Source organism: Dipodomys merriami, unplaced genomic scaffold (genome assembly GCF_024711535.1).
Source record: "Dipodomys merriami isolate MVZ:Mamm:240054 unplaced genomic scaffold, mDipMer1.0.p SCAF_21, whole genome shotgun sequence".
Classification (NCBI taxonomy): Eukaryota; Metazoa; Chordata; class Mammalia; order Rodentia; family Heteromyidae; genus Dipodomys; species Dipodomys merriami.
In genome coordinates this window covers 494,056-506,234 of record NW_027203493.1, presented here as the reverse complement: position 1 = coordinate 506,234, position 12,179 = coordinate 494,056, and the positions used below count along the sequence as shown (strand labels likewise).

General features: G+C 56.0%; 1 protein-coding gene across 4 annotated transcripts; it reads right to left on the bottom strand.

Annotated features, from left to right (window-relative positions):
* Positions 1–118: 118 nt before the first annotated feature.
* LOC138833808 (echinoderm microtubule-associated protein-like 3) lies at positions 119–12,087 on the bottom strand. 4 transcript variants are annotated; one of them, XM_070032138.1, is made up of 22 exons: positions 11,790–12,087; positions 10,759–10,930; positions 10,415–10,675; positions 10,222–10,335; positions 7,455–7,522; positions 7,174–7,297; positions 6,785–6,955; positions 6,560–6,629; positions 6,366–6,476; positions 6,046–6,141; positions 5,256–5,411; positions 4,959–5,100; positions 4,442–4,593; positions 3,990–4,115; positions 3,774–3,905; positions 3,110–3,177; positions 2,290–2,378; positions 2,121–2,218; positions 1,910–1,997; positions 921–1,019; positions 524–654; positions 119–412 (listed from the first exon to the last, which is right to left on the bottom strand). In XM_070032138.1, exons 1-22 carry the CDS (start codon positions 11,809–11,811, stop codon positions 209–211), a joined length of 2,694 nt encoding a protein of 897 aa, XP_069888239.1. In that variant the 5' UTR covers positions 11,812–12,087; the 3' UTR covers positions 119–208. The 4 variants fall into 4 exon arrangements, with proteins under 4 accessions (XP_069888239.1, XP_069888240.1, XP_069888237.1 ...); XM_070032139.1 differs by having other exon boundaries at positions 10,415–10,672; XM_070032136.1 differs by lacking the exon at positions 11,790–12,087 and adding an exon at positions 11,038–11,142.
* Between the last annotated feature and the right edge of the window lie 92 nt (positions 12,088–12,179).

Here is a 12,179-nt window from a genome sequence, read left to right as displayed (position 1 = left end):
GCCCGGGCTGGGGCTGCCCGGCTCGGCCACAGCGGGTCTGTACAGTGTGTGCAAAGGGTGCCGTTCGTCCCCTCCAGGCAAAGGCACGGTCGGGAATGTCTGGAAGTCTAGAGAGGAGTCAGCCAGGGCAAGGTCGCCCCTCCACCTGGGGGGCTCGGGCGGGGCGGAGTCACGCAGCAGGGCCGGTCCACGTCCCGTCCACGGCCCATCAGACGTCCAGGGAGGAGGCGGGAGACAGGGACGGGGTCCGGGAGGGCGTGGCGGGCGCCGGCCCCGCACCCCCAGCGCCCAGCACGCGCCACTGGAAGATGCTGGCGTCCTTGCCACCCAGGGAGATGAGGAACAGATCGTCGTGCGTAAACCGGACGCTGGTCACGTGGCTGCCGTGGCCCCCGTACATGCGACTCGGTGCCTGAACCAGACACCGTGTAAAGTTGCGGCGGCGACTGCGACAGGAACCCCTGGGGGGCGGGCGGGCGGGGGGGGGGGCTCAGTGGGACCCCGCGGACCCCCAGGGCCTCACCTTGGCGCGCGCGCACGGGTACTGAAAGAGGTGGACTTTGCAGAAGTCGTCGGCCACGGCCACCACTCGCTCATTGTGGGAGCGGCACAGGGAGTTGATGTCCGTCCCGTCGGAGCCATCGGGCCACACGCCTAGAACACAGACCTTCCTCAGCCAGGCCTCCTCCGTCCATCACCCCGGGCTGCACGGGTCCTGGCCCACGGGGCACCCATCAACCTCATTCCCACGCATGAGTGCCAGAGGAGCCTCCAGGCCTAGATCTGCCAGGTTTCTAGACACCCACCCCAGAACACAAAGGCCCAGTATTGAGAGCATTCAGAGCTCAGGAGGCATTCTCCATCTTGTCTCCCCACGACTCCCAGCAGGAGGTCTTAAGCCCTGCACCCCTCCTACTCACCATAGACATGGAAACCCAGCACACAGGTGTAAGTAGCCCATTCCCGGTCTCGGCTCTCATAGCGATTCCTTAGCAGCTTGCAGCCTCCAGCCACATCCCCTGCATAGAGGGGGGTCCACTCAATTCCACTTTCCACCTTCCCTCAGGAAGATGAAAGGGTTGGCAAGAAGAGCTTGAGCAGAGGTGACATGTGAACTCAGCAGTAAGCATTACCCCCCCATCATCACCTTTGAGTACTCCCGAAAGTTCTAACATCTCATCAGTTCAGACTCCCTAGATAAACCAGCCTCTCCATACTTACCCTAAGAAACTTAGAAAACTTTAGTTATTGTGCTAGTACTAGGGCTTGAACTCTGAGCCTGTGCTTAAGGCCAACCCATTACCATTTGAGCCACAGTTCTACCTCCAGCTTTTTCCTGGTTAATTGGAGCTAGGAGTCTCAAGGACTTTTCCTACTGCAGCTGGCAACTGGGATCCTCAGATCTCAGCCTCCAGAACAGGCAGGACTACAGGCGTGAGTCACCTGACACCCAGTCTCCAAAACAATCCTTTCTTAGTCCATTTTCAAATTCCCTCAAATCCTTCTGGAGAGAAGGCATGATTTGAGACTTTTCCAAATCACATAATTTCTCTTATATGTATAATTTCAACTGCCCCCTTTTTTGGAGGGGGGAGGGATGGTAGGGGACAGTTTGAATCCAGTTCTAGCCATGTAGCCCAGGCCTAGAACTTGTATAGACTAGGCTGGTCCCAAGCTTGAGATTCTCCTGCCTCAGCTTCCCAAGTGATAGGATTACAGGGATATGCCACCATGCCTGGCCTCCAATTCCATTTTAAACTCTTTCCATGTCCCTATCTGGTGTTCCCTAAGTATTCTTGGTATTCCCTTAGTATTACCCAAGTATTCTTCATCCTTTCTCAACCAGTAGCCTCCCACAAAACCCATTCCAACTGCCCCTTTCCAATGTCCTCTCCCCACTGCTACTCACAATAAAGAATCTCATAGTCGCCAGAATTGGACATGATGAAGTTCCCATCCTTGGACCAGTCAAGGTGAGTGATGAAGCTGGAGTGACCCTGGGAACAAGGGTAGAGTTTCCCAATGCAGTCACCATCCCCAGACTGCCCATGAAACGCACCAGATCCCTTGACCCTATACCCACAGTGACCCTGTCCCACACTCCGCCTCAGCTTCCTCACCACACAGCGGCCAAAGCGGCTCGACTTGGCACCATCACTGGAAACACTATAGATGTAGATCATGTTATCATGGGAACCGATAGCCAGGTACAACCCATCTGCAAAGAGAGTCACTCAGAGAAAGAAGGGCCAGGGAAGAATCTGAATCCAGACTGGGGGCAGCTCCCACCTGGGCTGTACCGGACAACTGAGAGCTGTTCATTGCCATCGGTGACATCAGACACGATCTCTCTGGTCTCCGTGTCCAAAACCAACCACCTGGAGGAGGAGAGGAAAAGAGAGAAGGAAGCACAAAGGCCTCTAGGGATGTCTTTAGGTAAGGATGTCCTTAGGCAAGGTGGGAGGTAGTGAATCAGAACTTCAGAGGGGTGCATTCCACTACTGGGGAATGGGAAGAAGCGAGAGGCAGATAAAAGCTGGGGACCTTCTGATGCTGTCCAGAAAAGAAGTCAGAAACTGAGGCCAGGAATGTGGCTTAGTGGTAGAGTGCTTGCCTAGCATGCATGAAACCCTGAGTTCGATTTCTCAGGACCACATACACAGAAAAGCCAGAAGTGGCGCTGTGGCTCAAGTGGTAGAGTGCTAGCCTTGAACAAAATTAGCTCAGGGACAGTGCCCAGGCTCTGAGTTCAAGCCCAAGGACTGGCAAAAAATAAATAAATAAATAAATAAATAAGAAGAAAAAGAAAAAGAAGTGAGAAAGTACAGAGCAGGCCTACCACAAGGGCCTTGTGGAGTCAGTAAGCCTACCATTGTTTGTCCCTGCTTCCCCATACTGGTCTGCCATCCCCTTGCTCAGAGGAACAGAGTGGCTGGGGAAGAGGTAGGGACAGTGACCACAGGAGAGCAGGGGAGGGAGGCACAGGTCTCAGGGAGAAGCACAGAGAAGTGGAAAGACAAGGGGGCCCCTGAGCAGCCTTGGTCACACATGCCCTTCCCCATTACCAGCAACCCTTCCAGATCTCCCCAGGGTCCTGGTATACTCTCACCTTCCTGTGCTCAGTCCTACGGCCATGACTGCCCCGCTCGGATGGAAGTCAGCACAGAAACCTATCTCCTGGGAGGAGAGAAGGGGAATTCCAGTAAGGGAACTAGGAGACACCTTGTTGTCATGATAACTTCCAAGCTCCTCTCCTTCCAAGGAAATGATGGGCAAGAGACCTACAATAGAGGCAGGGTCATAGGAACCTGAACAGGGAAGCCCCTAGCTATGCTGCAGATTGACCATTTAGCTTCTGCTGGACCAAAAGGAGGCTTGGGAGTGGAGCAGGTAACCCTAGGGACACAAGAATTCCTATCTGAGGGCTGGGAAGGTGGCTCAGTGGTAGAGTGCTTGCTTTGCATGCATGAGGCCCTGGGTTCAATTCCTCAGCGCCATATAAGCAGAAAAAGCCAGAAGTGGCGCTGTGGCTCAAGTGGTAGAGCGCTAGCCTTGAGTTGAAGAGCTCAGGGACAGTGCCCAGGCCTAGAGTTCAGGCCCCACAACCAACAGAATAAATAAATAAATTCCTATCTGAGTAGCCAGTACAACCATACCAATAAAATTGGCTGCCTCTGAGAAGTGCAGAAGAACAGATGGATGTTGGAGAAGGAGCCATGGCCCCAAAAGTCATGGTGGGTACAGCACGAGGAATCAGGGACAGCTAGTTCTACCTTGAGATCAATGCTCCAGGCCAGCGCGTGGCCCTCCCCATCCCATAGGCAGAGCTGCCGGTCATGGCCACAGGTGAGGAAGCGGTTCTGGAAAGGGTGTGTGCAGAGCCCCCAGAGCTCATCCGTGTGGCCCTGCAGGAGAACATGGCCTGTCACTGCCACCCTTTCCCCAGCACCGCTTCCCTCCTTCCTCCCCCAGCTCTGAAGCCCCACAACCTGGATGACAGGGGAGAAGCCCTGAGCCAGATCTCCCCTCAGCAATGCGTTCTTCGTGGTTCCCACCAGAAGCTCGGAGCCAGGCCCTTCAGCAATGGCCCTCACGGCCCCAAAGTGTTCTGGAATCTGCAGAGTGGTAACCAAATGGTAAGAGCCCGCTGCAAACCATCCGCTCACACCTGTCATCCTAGCTACTCGGGAGGCTGAGATTGGAGGATGTAGGTTCAGAGTAAGCCCAACTGAAAAGTCTGGGAGACTCCATCTCCAATTAACCAGCCAAATGCCAGACAGCCGTGAAAGAGGAGGCTGAAAGACAGCCCTGAGTACAGGCCCCAGGTTCAAGTTCCAGTACTGGGACATACACACACACACCAAAAGAAAAGTGAAGAACCCATGAGACCACTACCCATTCCTCTTCCCCCTCCCTCCCTCGACCCTAGGCCAGTCCTCACCTCAGCCTCCTGGAGGGCCACCAACCCTGGTCCCCACTGCACTAGCCGACGGTCCCGCCCACCACCACTCAACACCGTCCCGTCCCTTCGGAGACACAGGGCGAAGATGGAACCTTCATGAGCATGAGCCTGGGCCACAATCCCATAGGTCTCTGTTGGTAAAGCCATAGATGGGTCAGGCTCTTGGGAATGCAGGGGAGTAAGGAAAAGGACAATCTAGGTCATCACAATAGAGGAGTCACACCCACTGAGCTATTTAATAGCCCCTACTTTCTCTAAACCCTCTGACTGTCAACACAGCTATTCTTCCCATTTATGCCAAGCATATCCTAGGCTGTTCATCAAAAGCCGGACAACTAGCAGCAAAAGTAGAGCTTTGAACCTGAGATCTGGCAGAACCCCCTCAACTCCCCCGCCCAAAAAATGCCATCTCTCAAGGTAGACAGATGAGGAACCTCCACCTCTTCCCACAGACCCCATGGGTAGACATCCCATCCGATAGCCCCCAACCACACACCTTTAGCACCACCTCTGCCTGGGGTCTTAGAATCACAGATGCTCCGCCCCCAGGTAAGAATGTTCCCCTCAGAGTCCCCTGTGAGAATGTCTCCATCCGGGAGGAACACAAAGCAAGGGATAAACTTGGGTTTCTTGTATTTCTGGGGGAACAGAAAGCAGAGGGCAAAGGGTAAGGCAAAGTCCAGAAGTCATGGGACAGCTGGAAGAGGGGCAGTGTAAGGGTCCACAGTATTCAGCTCCATTCTTCCAGCCCCACTATGTCCCACCCCATGCCACCACCGCATTCATGCCTCACCCCAAAGACACCCTGCTTCCTGGAAAGGGTCCCATTCCCAGGAGCCCCTGCTCCACCATTCCAGTTCCAGAAGTGGACATGAGATTTCCCACTGGTAACAATGCAGCTGCTGTCACGAGGGCTGAAGCCAACGGCCAGGACTGAGTCATTTGTACTCTGAAAGAAGGAAGACATTAAGTCCGGCCACCCCAAACCCTGAGCACCCTCATTCTCCTTCACTTCTGTCTGCATCCCTATAAGTGACCTGGCACTGAAGCCAGGACAATCCTTTTTTCAAGGCGCTCGTCTGGGCTGGGGGGGTAGCTCAGGGACAGGATGCTCACGAGGCATTCTCAAGGCCCTGGGTTGACTCTAACACTGTTAAAAAGAAGAGAAAAAAAAAATCCCTTTCTCTGTGTCTCTCTGCCAGTACTGGGGAATCAAACCCAAGGCCTCATGCATGCAAGGCAAGCACTCCACTGAGCCACCTTCCCAGCCCCACTTCCAGCTTTTTGCTGGTTCAGAGATGAGAGTCTCGAGGATATTTCTGCCCTGGCTGGCTTCAAACCTCAATCCTCAGATCTCAGCCTCCTGAGTATAGCTAGGATTACAGGTGTGAGCTACTGGTATTTGGCCCCTCAGAACTTCTAAGGTCTCCATTTCACAGATGAAGAGAGAATGGCTGAGAGAGAGAGAGCCTAGAAGACTGGAAGGGAATGGGTAAACCCGAAGCTGTGTGTGCTCCCTCTGTCCCATGCTACCCCAACCTCAGACACCCGCTCCTCCTCCCCAGGCCACCTGGACTCCTCACCTTGATCTCTGCCAGCTTTATTCCCCGGCTGCAGTCCCACACAGATAGCATGTGCTCATTGGAATCATCCACCACACAGAGGAAAGCACCCTGATCCTGAGGATGGGGGACACACAGTGGCAGGACGGAGTGAGCCCTGGAGGCCTGGGGTTTCATGATCATCGCGAGGGTGCGATCACAGCTTGAGAAGCCAGGAGAAGTTGGCATGCACCCTCTTCTCAGGAGAACTGGCTGGGTGGAGCTCAGGAAGCCAGAACTTCCCAGGCTTCCTGGGAAAGTGGATAAGGAGAAGGGGTCTAGAAGCTTTGAGGCCAGCTCACCGCTGCTGAAAAAGCCAGAGCCCCGACACCACGTTCGAAGGCCCCCAGTCCAATCTCCTGCAACTTATTCAGTGACTCTGAATTCCAGACATGAACCACAGGCTGCAGGGGCTGGTAGAGGAGAAAAGGATCAGGGCTTTGAAGGAGAGAGCCAGGCTGGAATTTCATCTTGTCTGCCTGGTATTCAGCCTCACCTTTCCATCCTTGTCCACTCCAGCCGTCTGTCCTGAGGCTACCCGCACCCCATCGGGGTGAACAGCAAGGCTAAGTAGGGAAGGAGACACTCTAGAGAAAGGGGTCTCTCTCAAGACCACCCAACTTGCATTGTTTACAGAGCAGCAAGTCAATCTCTCTCTCCTGCTCCTTCATTCCCAGCCAACCCCTCCTCCAGACAAGCCCACCTTCCCCAGGCCCCTCACCATCGAACGCAGTCCGTGTGTCCCCGGTAATGTCTCTGGCCGCCACCTCCGGGACCCCCTGGGCCTCCCCCGGGCCGGTACAGCACCACCACACAGGCGATGAAGTAGACCACCTCCCCAGAGCGCAGCACAAACAGATTAGAGCGGGAGTCACGACCCCGGTACCCATAGCTGGGATGGGAAGCACCGTCAAGGAAAAGGGCAGGTCGGGGGCAAGAGGAAGAAGAGAGAAGAATGACAAGGCTTCTGGCTGGCAGCACCATCTGTGGAAGGATGGGAGGGGCCACTCACAGGACTCTGTCCCCATGCCCCAGGAAGATCCTCTAAGAAAAAGAAACAGGGGCCCGCGGTGGGAAGGTGGTTCCTGTGGGACTCGGGGGGCAGGATACACCCAGTCAAGGCTGAGGGTCTCCGGGGGTGGGCCGCTGGGCAGCTCCTCAAGGCTGCGGATGCCAGATGGGATGTACATGGTAATGGGGCGGCCGCGAAGGAACATCTTCACTGAGATGCCTTCTACAGAAAAAAGGGGGTTGTCAGCCTCCCTTCCAGAAGAGCCAGAGCAGAACTCCACCCATCTTATCTCACAGTTCCCCCAATACAGGTCCTGGGGCATGAACCCAAACCCTAACTCCATCATCCAAGGTCTCTCCTTCTACCCCTCTGCACATACCCAAATTATAATTGCTTCTCCGAGACCCAGGACCTCCAGGGCTGGGGAGGGGATCTTTGCCCCCACGGCTGTTGGAAAGAAAGAAAAACATAGGAGACTAGAATCAGGTTCCAACACTTGACGGATGAGTGGTAGGACACAAGAAAGGTTCCTAGCTGGTCACTGGTGGCTCATCCATGTAATTCTAGCTACTTGGGAGGCTAAGATCCAGAAGCTCGAGGTTCAAAATGAGCCTGGACAGAACAGTTCATGAGACTCCATTTCCAAAAGAACCAGCAAGAAGGGGTGGGAATGTGGCTTAGTGGTAGAGTGCTTGCCTAGCATTGAGCCCTGGGTTCAATTATTCAGTACCACATAAACAGAAAAAGCCAGAAGTGGTGCTATGGCTCAAGTGGTAGAGTGCTAAACTTGAGCAAAAGCAGCTCAGGGACACTGCCCAGGCCCGAACCAGCAAGAAGCCAAACTGAGCTGGGTGCTGGCAGCTCATGTAGCCTGTAATTCTAGCTACTGTGGACTCAGGCTGAGATCTGAGGATTGTGGTTCAAAGCCAGCCCAGGGAAAGAAGTCCATGAGACTCATCTCTAATTAAGCACCAAAATAGCTGGGAAGTGGAGCTCTGGTTCAAGTGGTAGAGTTTTTTGTTTTAGTTTTTTTTTTTTTTTGTCGGTCGTGGAGCTTGAACTCTGGGCTTGGGTGCTGTCCCTGCGCTCTTCAGCTCAAGGAGAGCGCTCTGCCACTTGAGCCACAGCACCACTTCTGGTTTTCTAGTGGTTTATTGGAAATAAGAGTCTCACGGACTTTCCTGCCTGGGCTGGTTTTGAACTGTGATCCTCAGATCTCAGCCTCCTGAGTAGGTAGGATTACAGGCGTGAGCCACTGGCGCCTGGCTCAAGTGGTAGAATTCTAACGTTGACCAAAAAAGCTCAGGGACAGTACCCAGGCCCTGAGTTCAAGCTCCAGGACTGGCGAAAGAAAGAAAGAAAGAAAGAAAGAAAGAAAGAAAGAAAGAAAGAAAGAAAGAAAGAAAGAAAGAAAGAAAGAAAGAAAGAAAGAAAGAAAGGAAGGAAGGAAGGAAGGAAGGGAGGGCTGAGAATGTAGCTTAGTGGCAGAGTGCTTGCTTAGCATGCATGAAGCCCCAGGTTCAAATCCCCAGTACCACATACACAAAAAAAGCAAGAAGTGGTGCTGTGGCTCAAATGATAGAGTGCTAGCCTTGAGCAGCTCAGGGACAGTGCCCAGGCCTTGAGTTCAAGCCCCAGGACTGGCAAAAAATAAATAAGCAAAAAATTAAAAGTAAAAATAAAGAAGTCAGGATGGAGAGAGAAGGCAATCTGAGCTCTGAGAACAGTCATGCGTGAAAATCATAAGAGTGGAAAATCCTCTTGGAATCCTGGAAGGTGTTTTGTGATACAGTAGAAAGGGCAGGGGAAAGCAGAGTTGAAATCAGGCGCTGGTGCTTCACTCCTGCAATCCTAGCTACTCTGGAGGCTGAGATGGAAGGATCACAGCTTGAAGCGAGCCTGGGCAGGAAAGTCTGTGAGATTCTTTTTTTCTTTTTTTGGTTGATCGTGGGGCTTGAACTCTGGGCCTGGGTGCTGTTCTCAGCTCTTCAGCTCAAGGTAAGCGCTCTACCACTTGAGCCACAGCACCACTTCTGGTTTTCTGATGGTTCATTGGAGATAAGAGTCTCGACTGACTTTCCTGCCAGGGCTGGCTTTGAACAGTGATCCTCAGATCTTAGCCTCCTGAGTAGCTCTGATTACAGCCATGAGTCATTGGCGCCCAGCCTCTGTGAAGTTCTTAGGTTCAATTGACCAGCAAAAAGCCAGAAGTAGAGCTGTGATTTAAGTGGCAGAGTGCCAGTCTTGAACAAAAAGGTAAGGGACAGTGTCCAAACGCTGAGTTCAAGCCCAAATACAGGCATAAAAAAAAAAAAGCTGAGCGCCGGTGGCTCACACCTATAATCCTAGCTGAGATCTGAGGATGATGGTTTAAAGCCAGCCAGGGCAGGAAAGTCTGTGGGACTCTTCTGTTTTTTTTTTTGTTGTTGTTTTGTTTTTGGGGGGGGTCCAGTAGTGGGCCTGAATTCTGGGCCTGGGCGCTGTCCCTCAGCTCTTCAGCCCAAGGCTAGCTCTCTACCACTTAAGCCATAGCACCACTTCTGGCTTTTTCTGCTTATGTGGTGCTGAGGAATTGAACCCAGGGCCTCAAGCATGCAAGGCAAGCACTCTACCACTGAGACATCTTCCCAACCCTCTGTGGAACTCTTATCTCCAATAAACCACTCGAAAACCAGAAGTGGCGCTGTGGCTCTTCAGCAGTAGAGCTGAAGAGCGCAGGGACAGCGCCCAAGCCCAGAGTTCAAGCCCCATGACCAACAAAAAAAAAAAAAAGAAAGAAAAGAAAAGAAAAGAAAAAAAGAAAGGAAGAATTGGATGACTCTAGCTCTGTAACTTTGAGCAAACTGATTTACTATCTCTGAGCCTGTTTCCTTACCAATGTAATGGACTGAATGGACTGCATGGGACCACCTATCCCTGCCCCCCCCCCAAAAAAAAGATGCTGTAGAGACTGAATGAGATGGCAGGTGTGGCACAGTGCCATGTACACCGCAAGGATCCTGAGGAGCAAAAGTGCTTGATCCCCTCATTCTGATGAGTAATGCGGTTCCCCTACCTGGTTTCCTACCCAGGAAAGTGAGGTGAGCAATGTGGGAAGTCCAGAGCCTGTGTCTGGACAGGGCAGGTTGAGGAGGGGCCTTGCTCACCTCTCCGTGCTGCCTGACCTCAGAAACAGATTGGCAGAAGAAGCTGCCTTCCTGGAGAGTTTCTGCCGCGGGCGCTCAGAGGGGGAGGAAGAGGAGGAAGAATTTCTCCGAGGCCTGGTAGGGGTAGAGTCAGCAGGTGAAGGTCTGCTCCGGATCCTCCACCCCTCCCAGCCTCCACGGCCGGAACACCTACGTCTCAGCGAGCTGAAAGGGCTGCGCAGGCCTGAGGATCCCTGGGGGTCCAGGGGAGCCAGCCCCGCTGCTGCTGCTGCCTCCTCCTTCAGACTGCGTGCCACTAGGCTCTTCACCACCCCTCTGGAGGGCTGGAGGCCCATTGCTCAGGCCAGGGGGCGCAGGGGACGGCTCCATTTCCACTTCGGTGTCTGTCTGGGTGCCTCGGCTCACCAAAGAGGGGCTGCATGTAGGTGGCAGTCCTGGGGGTGCTGCAGGGCTGCTGGGGAGAAAGCGAATCAACCTAATGCCCCCCCCCCCCGAGGCTCCAGGAAGGGGGAGGAGGAGGCTGTGGGGCATGAATACCTGTCCCGTGTAGGAGCTGGCATGCCAGAGCCCTGCAGGGAGGGGGAGGTCCCGTGCAGCCGGAGCAGGCGAAGGGCTTCTGCCAGGGCCGCCTTGACCAGCTCCATCTCCTTCTCCTGCACTCGGAGCCGCTGGCTCAGGGACTGCAGGGCGTCCTGGGCAGAGCCCTCTTCTGGGAAAGGAACAAGAAGAACTCAAAACAAAAATGCCACCACCTGGAGAAAGGGTTGAGGGAGGCCTGTGCCCCCCCAACACACACTCCCTCTCCCCAAACTTCACCACGGTCCGATGGACCGCCCCCTCTGCAGCAGCCCCGGGCATGAAGGAGGCGCATCCAGAGGGCCGGAGCCCAGGGCGGCGGGGGATCAGCGGCCTCCTCCTGGCAGGGCAAAGCAGGGAAGCCTGGCAGAGCTTCCTTCCTGCTATCTCAGCCTCCGCAAGCGAAGACAGGGAGTACCACAGAGTACCAGCGGGGGAATATGGAGTGCCGCCGAGGAACGTGGGAGCCCGGCGGGCGCAGCGGGATGGGTGAGGGACGGGGGGCCTCCCAACACCCGCAGCCAGCCCTGGCCTCAAAAAGAAAAAGAAGCAGCAAGCTGAGAAACCAAGCCAGGGACCCGGGGGGGGCGGGGGGCAGAGGGGAGGCCCGCGGCGGTACAGTGAGGGTCAGAGACCAGGAAGGAGCTCCAGGGTGCGGGGCCAGGGTGACTGACGGGAGTCGCAGCCGACGTCCCAAGTCACCCGCGGGGGAGGGGTCCCAGGGGACAGACTCGGAATTCCCAGGGGACAGCAGGGGTGACAGGCGACGGGGAGACGGGGGGGGGGGAGGCGGCCCTCGGGGGGGGTAGCCGGGCGTTCAGGAAGGCCGAGGTGACAGCCGAAGGACCCCAGGGGCTCGGGGGGGGCGGCCGGAAGGGCAGTGGAGGATGCCCGGAGCGCCCCCCCACACCGGGGGCCGAGGAGCACGCGGGCTCGCCAGCCGACGGGCACCGACGGGCAGAGGCGCGCCGCCCGCCCCGCCCCGTACTCACCGGGCCCCTCGGCCCCGTCCATCCGGGGGCCCCCCCGGCTGGCTCCGAGCGGCAGCGGCGGAGGAGTTGTCTACGCCGCGGGGGCCATGGCCGGGGAGCGGGGAAGGGGAAGCACCCCGGGGCGCGCGCGCGGCGGCGGGAAGGGGGGGCGCCGTGCCTGCCCTCGGGGGGGCGCTGTCGGGCGCGGGGATGGGGCCTGGAGGGGGCGCTAGGGAGCCGGGGCCGCAGCCCCCCCGGGGCCCGCCGGGGCGGCTCTCGGCTCCCGGGGTTGGGGTGGCGGGGCCGTCCCGGGGCCCCAGCGCCGCAGCAGCACAAACAGGCGCCGGACGCGGAGCCGCCAGGAAGCGCGGGGGGGGGGGGGAGGGGGCGGACCCGAGGGGGGGGGACGCC

Excerpts from the sequence above, each read along its gene's own strand:
- LOC138833808 (XM_070032136.1), bottom strand. The coding sequence starts at position 11,092 with ATGCGCCTCCTTCATGCCCGGGGCTGCTGCAGAGGGGGCGGTCCATCG. Across the intron at positions 7,523-10,221 it reads AGGTCAGGCAGCACGGAGAG|CCGTGGGGGCAAAGATCCCC; the intron begins GTGAGCAAGGCC and ends TCTTTCCAACAG. Across the intron at positions 4,594-4,958 it reads AGGCAGAGGTGGTGCTAAAG|AGACCTATGGGATTGTGGCC; the intron begins GTGTGTGGTTGG and ends CTTTACCAACAG.